Genomic DNA, 15,346 nt, shown 5'->3' on the forward strand with positions numbered 1-15,346 from the left:
ACTGTATTGAACACATAGCACTACAATCTGTGCAGAGGCCCCAGGGGGTGGGAGCACTGTTTGGAGGGGCAACCAAAAGCAACCTGGTAATTGGGAACAAAGTTTGATTTCCACTTCTCTCTGGGATTAGGGGCTCTAAATAGACATCAAGGACAGGGGGGTGAAGGGATTACTATAGGAAAATGAAAATTCTATTATTGGTAACTTTCATATTCAGTACAAATTTCAGTACACATTCAATCCAAAAATCAAAACAGATCTTATTGTTATAAAACAATTTTTAATAGCAGTGACATAAAAGGCTACTATTTATAAGTAAACCCATTTAATGTTTAGTTTGCTAGTTCACCTTACATAAAAAATGATGAATAAAAAGAAAAGAAAGTCCTACAAAATCCCCAAAACACCCTTGTAGAAAGCTTTTCTACAAGTCCATGAATGACATCGTCTCTTTCACTTTGAGGAAGCCAAGGTTGATGAGGGTGTTCTTTTCCAGTTCTAAGTAACTCTCATAGTCCATTTTCAATTCAGCCTCCAACTGTTCCTTTGACTTCTGATACGTTTTCTAGGGGGGAAAGCCAAATCATCCCAATAAAGCACTGACAGCTAGAAATACCAAAGAAAGGAAGGGGCTGGTTTTGAGCAGTTGGCCTAGCCACTGCCCTCTGGGAGGGTTTTGCGGGAGGGCAGAGGGCAGGAGGGGCAGGAGGGCATCTCTGGCACAGTGAGGGAGATGGCGGCTGGCTCTGAAGGGCAGTGGCAGAGGGAGAGTGGAGAAGTGTGTGCAGGTCTCTGTGGCTTGGGAAGCCTCCTGCCAGACGTGAAGAGGCCAGATGTCCATCCTGGCCAGCAACCCTTTTCTAGCAGTGGTCCCTTGAAGGTCTCCTCATGGAGTCTGGTTTTGCAGAACTGGGAAGTGGGGAATACATGGCTCTTTGACACCTCTTTCTCAAAAAAAATCCCCTCTTCTAGTCTTCCTTTTTTCCCATGATTCTTGTCCCCCTCGTGTAGCCTGAAGTGTGGATAATTGCCTAGAGCTTACAGAATTCTTTTGAATTCCTCCCTTTACTAAGTCCTATTTAGATGGCACAGCGGCTTATGGATCACACGGAAACTGCTACTTTTTCTAGCTTTGGGTCTCCAGCTGAAATTCCAGTTAGAAAAACTCCCATTTCATGTGCTGTTAGAGCTGTAATTACTATTATTTTTCAAGAAGTGAGCTGTACCCAGACTCAGTGCTTGCAAAGAGATGGGTGTACGGTTTCCTTCGGATTTGTGGGTTGACGTGTACAGCCGCATCCCTGGCAGTGGCAGGGCCCCTGTCAAGACCAGCCGTGCTGGATGGATGTGTGATCTCCCCCTGCCTTCTGTAATCACAACAGTAGACGCTTCCTACCATTTTCTATGTGCCGCTTCCTGGCTAAGTGCTGTAAATATTTTAACTCATTTAATCTCCTCTACAGTCCCCTGAGGTTGTTACAGCTGTTCCCATTTTCCCTGTTATCAGCGGTTGCTCGTTAGAACGTATTTCTCACTGACATTACTTGTTTTTCCTTGGTGACACCTTCCATGTTCTAAATGTAACAGAGGAGCCCATTTAAGTCCATTTGTTTATCTCCAATCTAGTTCCAGAGAAAATGGGAGAAGTAGTAGCTCTACTTTAAAGAGGGTACTATGTCGGGGCGCCTGGGCGGCTCAGTTGTTAAGCATCTGCCTTTGGCTCAGGTCATGATCCCGGGGGTCCTGGGATCAAGCCCCGTGTGGGGCTCCCCCCTCAGCGGGGAGCCTGCTTCTCCCTATCCCCCTCCCCCTGCTCGAGCTTTCTCTTTCTCTCTCTCTCTCAACTAAAAAAATAAAAAATCTTAAAAAAAATAAAGAGGGTACTATATCACATGGAAATGAAGCTACAGGAAGAAGCTGGAGACGTTTTGGAAACTCAAACACATGATACAATTTCAAGATATGATTATTATAATATTCAGATGTTTTAAAAGTATTTCATATGCAAATCATTTTTGGATTTTCCACAGGTCTACTGGCTTCCAGCTGATGTGGATGATTAGGAGCTGTCACTGTGGTATTTAATCACTCACAATAATCATGGGTAACTGTGGGCGTAAAGGAAGGGTGTCCGGTTATCTCACACCACAGAATTTCAACCAGTGTTTGTGAGTATGCAAAAGAACAGACCGAGACCAAATCTTTTGTAGCAGGGAAAATGATGAAAAGTTAATTGATTGGTATTCTTTTATACCTTGCCACCACTAAACAATGCTTTTGAAATGAGGCCTTCTGCTTTTATTACACTGATACGTATCTATCAATAAGTGATAATGTTAACATTAAGAATTCCACATTCTCATGCTCTCACATGAATAATTGTGCTGGAGGAGGTTATATATTTGCCTATAAAGAATCTATAGGGCGCCTGGGTGGCTCAGTCGTTAAGCGTCTGCCTTCAGCTCAGGTCATGATCCCAGGGTCCTGGGATCGAGTCCCACATCGGGCTCTCTGCTCGGCAGGAAGCCTGCTTCTCCCTCCCCACTCCCCCTGCTTGTGTTCCTGCTCTCGCTGTCTCTCTCTGTGTCAAATAAATAAAATCTTTAAAAAAAAAAAAAAGAATCTATAAATGGGATCAGTGGTGAAATTGCCGGTGACAAAAAGCCTAGGAAGGGAATGAGCAAGAGAGAAGTAGAAACGTGGACTGAGGGGACCTCTGCTGAGAGAGAGAGAACTGAATTCACAGAATATCCAAAGGTCCCAATCCCAGTGAGCAAGGGAAGACCAACAGTGACAGAAGCTGGGAAACAGAAAGGTGAGGGCCTTCAGAGCTTTAGGTTCCTTTCTGGGAGAAAGATGTGTCCTCTACCAAATTCTCCTCTATTTCAAATTTTATAGTTCCCATATATTATATTATAGTAAAGTTCCTATCCATTTGTCTGTATACTGGTTCCCATTTACTAAAAGTCTACTATTTGTCGGGTTACTGAACTGAAAAGCCTAATCCTAAAAGGTAGTTATCAGTATTCCCATTTTATTTATTTATTTATTTTATTTATTTATTTATAAAGATTTTATTTATTTATTTGACAGGGAGAGATACAGTGAGAGAGGGAACACAAGCAAGGGGAGTGGGAGAGGGAGAAGTAGGCTTCCCGCTGAGCATGGAGCCCGACGTGGGGCTCAATCCCAGGACCCTGGGATCATGACCTGATCCGAAGGCAGACACTTAATGACTAAGCCACCCAGGTGCCCCAGGATTCCCATTTTAAAGACAAGAACTGAAGCTCAGCAGTGACATAAGCCCTGCTCCAGATCTCGTAGCTAGTAGTGATGGGTGGAGTTGGGATTTGAGCCCATGTGTCTTCATTCTATATTCCACTCTTTTTGGACTACCTGTTTTTCTTTAAACAAAAAATTTTTAAGTAATTTCTACACCTAATGTGGAGTTCAAACTCACTTCTCCGAGATCAGGAGTCGGATGCTCTGTGGACTGTCAGCCAGGTGCCCCATGCACTACATGTTTTAAGGTATTATTCACTGGATGTTAAAATCCTATGCAATGAAAGATTCCAGATTTTGAATTGTTGTATCTATGAATGATATTCAGATGGCTTTGTATCTAAAGGACTTTGAAATTATGGCAAACTTTAGAAAGTTAAGTTGGATAGAATCTAGATAGGTGTCCAATTGATAGTTGTCACTCATGGTAATCTAGGAAATGAGAGAAATACCCTCTTGACTGTCATGAGAAAGAGAGAAGAATGTGAAAAGGCATAATTTTCCTATTGAAACTGTGGAATAAGCCAAATATACATATTTCCACTGGGGTTAGAGGAAGTCAACGGCTTTTGTTTCTGAAATTTCACTTACAACTTTTGTCTTCTCAAGTTCCAGCTCCATTTCCTTCTTTTCTTGTTCACGAATTTTCTTCCGTTCCTCTACATATTCCAGATGCTTGACTTCTCTTTCGAAGTAGTGATTCATGCTTGATACCTGTTAGAAGCACAGGCCCATGAGAGGGGTGCCCACGTGGAAGCCCTCGTATTCTTCACAAGGCTCTAGAAGAATTCCTGCTGCTTGTAATTCATTAGCTGGCTTACCTGCTTTGGGATACCACCCACAGGCCCACTACCAGAGGAGCTAGCTCAGTGTGGGGGCTACTGTACTAAGGTTCAGGGCCCTGCAAATTGGAGGATTCCATGAAGGGAGTGGGGTTGGAAGAAGAGAACAGCAAAAAATTATAGTTTTGTAAAAGAAATACTCAGGGATGGCTTTTTTCCCTTTCCTTGCTTCTCACTTCTAAGCCTGAGGAAAGTATCATATCATCAACCAAACTTGAAAAACCCAGATGAGGAGCTCAGCGTAAACCCCAAAGGGACAGGAAGGGAAGCTGAGTTCCCTGGAGGACTTGGTGTGTGCACAGAAGAACAGAAGCAGCAAAGTCAGCAGAAACCTTGGGCAAAGCAGCCAGGGGATGGAAAGCTTTCTGCTTGCCAGTAAGTAGGCTGATGTTGGGACTTGTGGCGGATTGCAATCTATATATATAATGTTGGTTACTTATTTCTATTCATTGATTTTCTTTTTATCACCTCATTATTACTATTACTTAAAACTGGCAGGTGGTGCCTATGGAAGGGCAGAAAATTGCCCCCTCAGCCATGCTGCCTACAGTACACCAACTTGGGAGAAGACGGGGTGGAGGTGGGCGATGGAGAGATGTATCAAAATGTCAACTGGGCCTCCGGGAAGGGCATCACTGAAATAGGAGTCCCGTCCTTCGACAGTCTGAAAATAACGTTTTATGAATACCCAAATCAATTCTTTTCTGAATCTGGGCTTCATTTACTTGCCCTCTCTCTCATCACATTTGTTTTTCTGTGGTTTCAAGTTATTTAACTCATACAACAGAAATACATCCCTTATTTGGGATTGTGTGATTCTTTTGTTTTCTTACAGAGCAAAAATGCTGTCATTTCTGAACACACTTTTAAAACATGCCTCAGCAATATCTGGTCACATAAATTCTCAGAGCCAAAAGGTACTAACCTCATTGGTGGAAGGGTGACTTAACGTCCAAGGAATTTCCAATATATGCAGTGTTCCATAATAATCAGCTATGGCTATAAATTGCTGCTTAGCTGAAAGATCCAAAAAATGGGGGGAAAAACAGAAAGTCATCCTGGAGGTTAAACATGAAATGTGTTTTTGTTTTTTGGTCTCCCAAAAGACCTGCTGTGGTTATGATAATCTTGGCATCTTCATCAGGCTTTCATGACTGAGGACAATATTAACTGATATATAAAAATCATTTTTTCCAGTTGATGAAATGAAAGTCGAGGCCCGAAGCCTTTGTCAGTCACCCTGCCCACCTCAAATCTTGTCTTCTTGGTGCTCATGTAAGGAGTGTGGCTCCTAGCTGAGGCTGACTATCTGTGTGGCTGGGCCACTGGACAGACTTGAGAAGAAAGTGAGGATAACACAGGGAAAGATTTTCAAAGAAAAATCATGAAGCCAGTTTTCACCAAAGACTCAGTAAGGGCTGAAGGATACCATTATCCAGATGAATTTCAAAGACACAGCCAGAACCCATTTTCTTATTATAAAAACAGATCGCTTCTTTTGATCATTGAAAATGGATATAAAACACAAATGTGTTTAAGAATTTTAATTTTCTACCTTATCATATGGGGTTTCTTTTCTTTTTCTTATTTTCAGAAGGTTTGGTTTAAATTGTTACATCCTAGACTCATAATCCCTGGATGTATACAAAAGCAATGTTTTATAGCAAAGGTGGGGAAAAACCCACACTTGGTGACACGTAAGGCTAAGTGGTAGCCAGAATGTGACACTCTAGAAATTCTGAAGACTGAATTTCTAAACGTAATGTTTCTGAGAGAGAAAAGGATAGAAAGACAATTTTATGCCTGCATACCTTGGAAACAAAGGGAAACTTCTTTTAAAAGAGGCAAATATACTGGGTTTATATAGAAAGTAGTGCTTAGGTAAAACAGAGAAATTGGGACAAAGGATATAAATTCCTTTTCCGAGGACACATCCTTGAATTTCTGCTTGCTTTGTTATATGATGTTTTTTTCCTCATAATTAGTTCAAAAGTTAAAAGTTTAAATAGGTAAATAACCCCAGAGAGTCATTTGATCTCATGAAAAGAATTGCTTGATATTGTCCAGGGAAAAGCCAGAAAAATGATAAAATATTGAAAATTTGTGATGTAATGAAAAATTAAAGATACAAGAATTACTCTATTTGGGAAAGAAGCAGCAAAAGGTACCAAAGATTTAGGGATCACACTGTCTGACCTGGAGAAGATGAGAAGGATGCTTTTCATCGTGTGGTTGGTTCAAAATCAGCCTCTGCTTGTCATACTAACCATGCCTCAGAAATAATTGTTGATAAAGAAAACAACGAGAGAAACTCAGGTTGTATGCAGAGTTTGAGTGTAAGAAGGAAGGGGAAGGAAGGGAAGAGAAAGGATGGGATGGGCAAAACTTGAGAAAAAAATATCAGAGACTTTCCAGATGAATGTCAAAATGTTCCTGAGTTACCCCCCAAAAAACAAAATAACTTAGGTCATTTAATTAGAATTAACACACCAGAGAAGGTCCAGGGTTTGATGTAGGTGATCATAGTTATGCAGATGTTTTGTGACAGGGCTGGCTCATGAGTTTTCTCCAGAAGGTCCCAGATGTCAATGTATCCATCTTCTCGGCCAATATAGAAAACTCCAGGCCTTGTCAGGGACCAGTGGCCTGCAGTATACCTTTTTGGTGCACAGGATGACTGAAGGAGGGGTCCAGTCTTTAAAAAATTTTTAAAAGGACACATGAAAACTTTTGTTATTATCTGAAGTGTATTCACAATGATTTTCTTTAAGTACAACTCAGATGGCTATGATCATGGAACAGCACAATTATGCCCACTCTGAACTCTTAGTTCTTTTTCTTATAGGATTTTATATAATGCCAACTCTTTTACTTCCTGTGCATTTTTTATAACATTTTTTTCTTATTTTAGTTGCCTTTTAGAAAAGATCAAACCTTCCAGTCAAGCTGGAGATTGGTGGATGTTAGGTAAGTAAAGATTATAAGGAAATTTTGCTTATACCTTTATTTTGCTGTTAGGTGTCTATTTCCAATGGAGACAACTCTGGCAGCCAGGAAAAAAAGCCAATAAAAAGTCAATTCCAGCTGCGAGCTGCATCCAATGGCTTGCAAATATTGTTTGGAAGAGGATTTTAGACCAGCAAAGCATTAGTACAAGATCAGCTTCTCTTTTCTTTACCATGGGGTAATTTGCCCTCTTTGGGAGGTTTTCAGAGAGAAAAAAGATCAGAATGTGCTTTCCTCTTACTGTCGCGCTCCACCTGACAAGCAGGTGTATTCATTTATCTACTTATAGCTGCAGAGACTAAACTGTGAAGCTGTTTCCTACCCTCTGAGACGTGCATAAGAAACTTCCCTGTGGGAAACGAAGAATATCTCAGATTCATGGACTCCTTATCCTGTTCTTGCCCACCTTGCCCAGCTCCTTTCATTTCTGTGGATAACCCGGTTCTTGGCCCCTGAATAGTCTATGGACAATCTTGCCTAATTTTCTTTTTCTTTAACAACAAAACTGATACTTACTCACTGTAAAAAAGAAAATTGGACGTACCGAAGTACATTGGTATAAAGTAGAAGTCCTTTTGTGGATGGGCACTTTGAGTAGTTTCCAATTGTTTCAATGACAAACTCGTACATAAATTCACACAAGTATTTGTGTAAGTTAGAGTCCCAGAAGTGAAAGTGTTAGGTCAAAGAATATATATATGCATATGTATATTTTTATCACTTTATTTAAAGAATATATATATTCTTTATTGAAGAATATATGTATATTTTTATTCATTTTATTCGAAGAATATATACTCATATAAATGTTATATATAAATATACACATTATATATCATTTTTTCAAAGAATATATGTATTACAGCTATGAAATAGATATACATACATATTTCAGATTTTGATGATCTTAAATTGCACACTAAAGGGACTTGTCATGCTGATTTCCTCACACCCTTGCTTCACTGGATTTTATCAGTCTTTCCAGTTTTTGGCAGTTTAGCTTCTATTTGCCTGGAACCAGGCCCTCTCCTAATCCTGACTGCCAGAGCCCTGCTGCTGTTTCCCTGTGGCCCATGCATGTCTCTGGTCTCTTGGCAACGGACCCCTTAGCCTTCTTACTCCCACTTTCTGAACCTGTGGACATATTCCTGGTATAGAAGCAAAGTTGATAGACGCAGTGCTTCTCCTTGGACTTCATAGTAACCAGCATCCTATTGTTTATTTTAAGGGGAGGAAAAAACATAAAATAAATCAACTGCCCACAATACATATTTTGAAGAAAAGACTGTTAGGTCTTAGAGAGCAAGAGATGTAAATATTGTTTCCTTCCCTCAGGGAAGAAAGGCAAATGGTTGTGTTTTCAAAAGGCTTACGTGGTTCTGCTGACAAGCTGGAACCCAAGCCATCTGTTGTAATTTCTCTAAAATGTGTCCCTAAGGCACTGTTATGTCAGAACAGTCTGTTGTTCCCATTGTCTTTCTCAGTAACAAAGGACCACACACCCACTCCTCCATTTTTCAGGCAACTCACCATAACACCTTCTTTCCAGATGGCCACGTTCCATCCCCCAATGGTGAGGATAATGTCCTTGTAAAAAGGTGACCTCTGAACAGTGTGGACAGATCCATCATGGATAGTGTAGAGGCTCATTGGCTTCTTTGCTGTTGGGATGGAAAAGGCCACTTCATCTTTAATAATAGTGTTTATATTCCTGCATGAAGAATAGGCAGAACTCCAGTGGATGGACAGGTCATGATTAATGGGATCCAAGCATAGACAATAAGAGGTCAGTTGGGGTAAATGAATCTGTCAAGGAACAGCTCTTCCTCTTTTTATGTGAAGTCTAGGGAGTTTCCATCAAGGCCATTTTTCCAGCTCAAAGGAATATTTCATGTTCTTATTCATTTACTCATTCATTAACCCACTTGGTTGGTCAAAAAATATTTGTGGATTGCCTATATGTATCTATAGGTACTAAAAATGGCTGGGTAAACAATGGTTAATAAATGAACATGATCCTGCCCTCATGGAGCTTATAGTCTAATGGAAAAGACAGATACTCAATAAATAATATCCAATATCCAATAAACAAATCCCAAAGTATAAAATAAAAAAATGTTAAAAGTGTTATGGTGGAAAAAAATTGCAAGAAAGAGTAACGAGGCACATCCATAATTTAGACCGAATGGTCAGAGAAGTCTTCTCTGAAGATGAGTCATTTAGTCCTAAGTAGCACTTTGGTGTGGGAAGATTTTAATGTGGAGGAGTATTCCAGACAGAGGGAACAACGCACCCCCAAGTCCTGCAGAGAGAAATGCTTAGTGCCTTTATAAATTTGAGGAAAGCAGTAAGACTGAAGTCTGGTAATCCCAGCATGAGACATATGAAACAGATGGGGACCAGGAGGGCCCAGACCACACAGGGCCTTGTAGGAAAGGAGTTTAGATTATATTCTCCACATGATGTGTTTCACTGAGCCCTTTAGGACCAGAAGACAATCTGACTGATTTCTAAAGATTCTCTGACTGCTATGAAGAGAATGAATTAGAGAGAGGTAAAAGGAAAGAGGGGACACCATAGGAGGTAGTTCTGGTGAGAGAGCTTGTTAGCTTGGTTGAAAGTACAATGAACAAAAGTAGATGAGCAAGAAATATTTGCAAGCTGGAAATGACAAGACTTACAGATGGCTTGAATAGGAGGACTGAGAATGATAGGTTTCTGCTAGGAGCAGCTGACTCCATGGAGTTTCCATTTATTGCAACTGGAAAGACCAGGGGGAGGCAGGTTTGGATGTTAAAATCAAGAGTTCTCTGCTCCAGCCTACGGGTCTTCCTTTCCTTTAGGCTGTGTACCCTATCATTGCTTGGGTCTCCTCTCCCCCAGACCTGGATGCAGGGCTGGCTGCTCCCTACTCCTTGCTGCCCACACCCACCTCAAAATGGCCATAAAGATATGTCCTATTTAGGCCAAACCATAATGTCCAGCTACCTTATATCCATACCATGAACTTACTGTGAATCCCATCATATTGATAGCTATGTAAAAGCTGGATTTTTTTTCCCCCCTCTCGGAACCCCAATGGGACATTAAGCTGGAAAAAAAAAAACAAAACTGCACCTACTAAACCTTGCAAATAGCTCATAGAGTTTCAAAGAGATATTTGTCCACCCATATTCATAGCAGCATTATTTGGAAGCAACCCAAGTGTTTATCAATAGACAAGAGAATAAACAAAATATGATATATACATGCAATGGCATATTATTCATCCTTTGAAAGGAAGGAAATTCAGACATATGTTACAACATGGGTGAAACTTGAGGATATGATGTTAAGGGAAAGAAGTCCATCACATAAAGACAAATACTGTATGATTCCACTTATATGAGGTATCTACAGTAGTCACATTCAGAGAGATAGAAAGTAAATAGTGGTTGCCAGATGCTGAGGGTAGAGGGGAACAGGGAGCTAGTATTTAATGGGTGCAGAGTTTCAGTTTTGCAACATCAAACAGTCCTGGAGATGGGTTGCATGCCAATATGAAAGTACTTAATAGTACAGAATTATATACTTAAAAATGGTTAAGATGGTACATTTCACATTTATGTATATTTTACCACAATTCAGAAAGTTTATAAAAAGTAAAAATAAACAAAAAATTTAAATGTAGCTTTCCTGGATTAAAAAAAAAAGACCAATTTTCCTCCAACTGAAGCTCCGTCTTGAAGATAGCATAGGAGACATACTTCTAAGGCAATCTTGAAACAATCTGGAAGACTCCTGGGAAGTCAGGAAAGCCCTGGACACCGGCAGCTTTCTTCTTGTTGCCGCTCTTGTTTTTCAGAGCCTGGTTTTTAACCTCCTATAGTGGGGGTTCCCTAGACACCACCTCACTCTGGTGAGCAGGGCCATCCATGAGTCGGGAAGCTCTCTGCAGAATGTAATGATTACCAGTGATAGCAAGATTGACAACCACCAAGATTTATACTTTAAAATAACATGTTAGATGTTCTCAGCCTATAACTTTTCCTTCCTTTTGTCCTTTTAGGGACATTTAGTTCCATCTAGCAATGGATAGAGCTGTCCTTAAATTACTAATGGAGTACCAGAGGCCCCAGGCCAAGTTGCTATGAGAAAGTTACAATAAACAAAGAAGTAGTTTCCAGAATCATTATCTAATGCAGGATTCAGTATAGTGATGTGATTAAGAGTGCAGGCTGCCTAGGTTCAAAACCTGGCAATGCTGGTACCTACCCCCTAGGGTTGCTATGAGGATTAAATGAGCTAATCCATGGAAAGTACTTGGAAGAATGCATGATGCATGGCATGTGCCGATTTGTGAGTAGAGTACATGAAATAATTATGACAATTGTCATCATTCAGCCTGCATTTCTTGGCTTGTCACTTAGATCATCTGGAAATTTTGTTTGATTTCCTTCTTTATCACATATATCTCATTCAGGGTACTGCCTTTCAGAAGCTTTTTCTTAGAAGAGGAAATTCTCCTTCCTGCCTTGTTGATAAGAACATGGGGTCCCTAGGAAATCAAGAAGGACTGCGTCCCAGTAATCGCCTCATCTTTACTCAGGTACACTCCATGGTGTTTATGAAAAACATTAGACTGGTTGCTCTCAAGGAAAACATTGCCAGTTTATGGATGTAATTAGGGCAAGCAGTGCACAGTTTAGAGGGTCTAAACATTGACTTTCTCTGAACTTCAGCCATTATCCAATGGGAATAAGTGTTGTTTGGCTTTCCATGTTACAAAATGCTTGACTGATGATTTTAAAGTATTTTAAAGTATTATGATGATTTTAAAGTATCCTTTTGGTAAGTAGTTAAAGTTATTTCTCTCCTTTTTTTTTTGCAATGAACTAAATGCCAGGAAATTAAAAGCAACTCTTCTTCTTCTTTACCAACCTATATTCCCTTGGTCACAAAATCCTGGCATGTTGACTGCTAAGCCTCTCTTATATTTCCTCTGCTGTACATCCCTGTTACCATGCCTATACTTAGTCCTCTCCATCTCTCATCTAGACTATTGCAAGTGATCATCCTACTTCCATTGTAAGTCCCACCAATAAATTAATCCAGCCCCTGCTCTCCTGCCAGAGTGATATTTTGATTATACCAGTGGCACTAGGATAAGTTTCAAAGCTTAGTAGGCTGTCAAGGCTCTTAGCCATTTGGACCCAGCTGTCCTTCCTGACACCTCTCCTGCTGCCCTCTCTATTGCTATGCTTTGGCTAGGAGATCTCCCTGTTTCTTAATTGTCCACTGCTCTTTTGGTCTTCCATGTTTTTGCATTTATTATTCCTTCTATCTGGCACATCTTTCTCCAGTTGGAAACTTACAATCCACCCTTCAAGACTCAGCTCAAATGTATCTCTCTTCAGTAGGGCCCTTTCTTAGTAACTCAAGAGAGTTGGTCCCTTCCTGGTTTCCCATGTCACTTTGTGTTTGCTTCTAGCCACAGCTCTAATGACAGTGTAATGTAATCATTTGTTTATGTGTTTGATTTTTCTAATAGATCATGGAACTCCTTTGGGGGAGGATAATATCTTGTTCATCTTCATATCCCCCAGTGCCTGGCACAAAATAGATTCTCAATAATGAATTGACGAATGAATGAAAGTAAGAAAGAAAGAACAAAGGGTGCCTGGGTGGCTCAGTCAGTTAAGTGTCCGACTCTTGATTTTGGCTCAGGTCATGATCTCAGGGTCTTGAGGTCAAGTCCCACGTGGGGCTCCATGCTAGGCATGGAGTCTGCTTAAGATTCTCTCTCCCCCTTTCCTTCTGCCTATCTCCACCCCCTGCTCATGCTCTCTTGTTCTCTCTCTCTCTCAAAAAAAAAAAAAAAAAGAACAAACAACATTAGTGAATTTCAAACATAAAGCTCTTGGTTTTTAAGTTTATTATCATTGGTTATTCTATAAATGGAAAAAAAATTAAAATAAATAACTAAACCTGTTTGTCAGAGTCTGCCTCAAAAGCAGTTTAGGAAGCTGGCACCATGGTAAAGGTCCCAAGAAACTCTCTGAGACCAGGAAGAACCAGTGTAACCAGGTCATGGCATCAGGGTCTCCACTGGTGTCTCAGCAGAACAGTGGAGACAGCTGCCGTGTGCATGCAGTACATGCACAATTAATACTCATGAATTATTGAATAAACAGGTGCATGAATAAACATAAAAGTAGCTGAATGTAATTCATTATATCCAATATATAATTTTGAGTTCAACTTTTAAATCCTGGAATTTGAAATGAAGGGAAAGTGGAAAATCAGTCTCAGTTCGGCAACCACTTGACCTTTCCTTGGATCACATCTAATTCTCTCTCAATGCCCCACTCTTATCAATAACACACATTTTGGTTTCTCGTCAGAGGTTCTATGTCAGAAAACTAGGAGTGCTTCCGTTCCCAGATTAATATGGCTACCCTGAAGGCAATGCTGAGAAAGCACGCCTTTCTGGGTCTAAGGCCGACTCCAGTCTGCAGAGACAGACTCAGTAGATAGAAGGGGAGGGGGTGCAGTTCGAGGCGGAGACCTGAGACCCAGCAGCGGTCCCCTGCAGGCTGTATCTCTGACCTCTGACCCCGCTCAGTCACTCCCATGCCCACTTGTTCTAAGATCAGATTCCCTTCTGCAGACCTAGCCTGCCTGCCCCACCTCACTGCTCCATGGTATGCGAGCAGTCCCAGCAGCTACCTCTTCCTGTGCTTCCGGTCATTCCACATTGCGAAATGTGGCTCAAATACATTTTCATGCCATGATCAAATCCAAAGCTTTAAAGTAAGCAGCTGTAATTGTAGTGAACCTCAGGGCTCCAAGCTTTGACAGGGAGCTTAGCTTATTAGGGAGCCTAAACTCTTTGATTCCTGCTCCCAGCTGTGTGTGGTCCCCATACCGCTGCTCAGCTGCCCAGAGTCTGCACACTGCTAGTCCGAGAGGAGGGTCCTGCAGCTACTTCTCCATTCTGTTCCGACGTCGCCAAGATCATTGTAAATTTAGTTTATAATTTCACATTAATATTTTTCATATAGATGAATTACCAAGTTGTTGCATTATTGAAACACATGTTTTTTTTTTTTTTAATTGTCCAACTATCTTAGTCATTTAAGCATCAATAGATCAGTACTCCTCAAATTTGGGGGAGGTGAAAACAAATCACCAGGCGAATCTTATTAAAAATCCATATTCTGATTTGCAGGCCTGGGGTAGGGTCCAAGGTTCTGCATTTCTAACAGGCTCCCAAGTGCTGCTCTTTGAGGCCCTCACTTTGAGTATGTGCAGACACAGGACGTTAAGTGCCTTCCCTCCCCTCAGCAAGGCCAGGGTTACTCAGCACTTTGTAAAAAGGAATAACTTTGGGGCGCCTGGGTGGCTCAGTCGTTTAAGTGTCTGCGGCTCAGTTCATGATCTTGGGTCCTGGGATCGAGCCCCGTGTTGGGCTCCCTGCAGGCTCCCTGTGGGCTCCTCCCTGCTTGGTGGGGGTGTCTGCTTCTCTCTCTCTCTCTGCTCCTCCCCCCTGCTTGTTCTCCTCTCTCTCTCTCTCTCTCTCTCTCTTGCTCTCTCTCTCTAAAATAGATAAAATCTTTAAAAAAAAAAAAAAGGAGTAACTTACTCATAACAGAGCAATCATCAAAACTTACTCATCAATCGGCCAGTTTCAGGGTCTCTTTCCATTTTCCAATCTGTGTATATCACTCCACCTTCCTAAAAATATTACAGGTTTCTGATGAGTACAATGACAACTTAAGGGACAAAAGACCTCATATGCATGTACTAAGACTGACTGTAACCCAAACAAGCACAAAGCAACAGGTTAACTCAGTCAAATGATAACTTGATATAGTGTGGAGGAGGCTCAAAATGATTACTTGATTTTATATTGAACAAAAAAATGAATTTGTTGAATTTTTATGTACACATAGTGACGTGGAAAACACAGGCATTTATGGAGATTATCTATGTACTGGGTTTCTAAAGTTTTGGTTAGTAGGAAATTGTCCCAATGGACCAAAAACTCCGGGAAGGGATCTGGTTCTACTTCTTCAGTGATTTGTTCTCAGCATGATACAAAGTCAGTACTTAAAAATATTTGTGGAGTAAGAGAGAAAAGGGGAATGTAAATTGATAATATGGTAGCATTACCTTTAAAGTTGAGAACAGGAAACAAAGTTCCATTTAAATAACATAACTAGTAATATATATTC

General features: G+C 40.7%; 1 protein-coding gene across 1 annotated transcript in view; it reads right to left on the bottom strand.

The window, feature by feature from the left end:
- Positions 1–258: 258 nt before the first annotated feature.
- The window catches only part of WDR63 (WD repeat domain 63), a 69,837-nt gene continuing 54,749 nt past the window's right edge, over positions 259–15,346 (bottom strand). Inside the window, exons 18-23 of the mRNA XM_032416266.1 lie at positions 14,783–14,846; positions 8,661–8,791; positions 6,615–6,819; positions 5,050–5,141; positions 3,874–3,996; positions 259–565 (exon numbers count right to left, since the gene is read on the bottom strand). Coding sequence (XP_032272157.1) covers positions 425–565; positions 3,874–3,996; positions 5,050–5,141; positions 6,615–6,819; positions 8,661–8,791; positions 14,783–14,846 — 756 coding nt within the window. The 3' untranslated portion in view covers positions 259–424. The remainder of the gene's footprint in view (positions 566–3,873; positions 3,997–5,049; positions 5,142–6,614; positions 6,820–8,660; positions 8,792–14,782; positions 14,847–15,346) is intronic.

Source organism: Phoca vitulina, unplaced genomic scaffold, assembly GCF_004348235.1.
Source record: "Phoca vitulina isolate PV1807 unplaced genomic scaffold, GSC_HSeal_1.0 scaffold2, whole genome shotgun sequence".
In the NCBI taxonomy this organism is placed as follows: domain Eukaryota; kingdom Metazoa; phylum Chordata; class Mammalia; order Carnivora; family Phocidae; genus Phoca; species Phoca vitulina.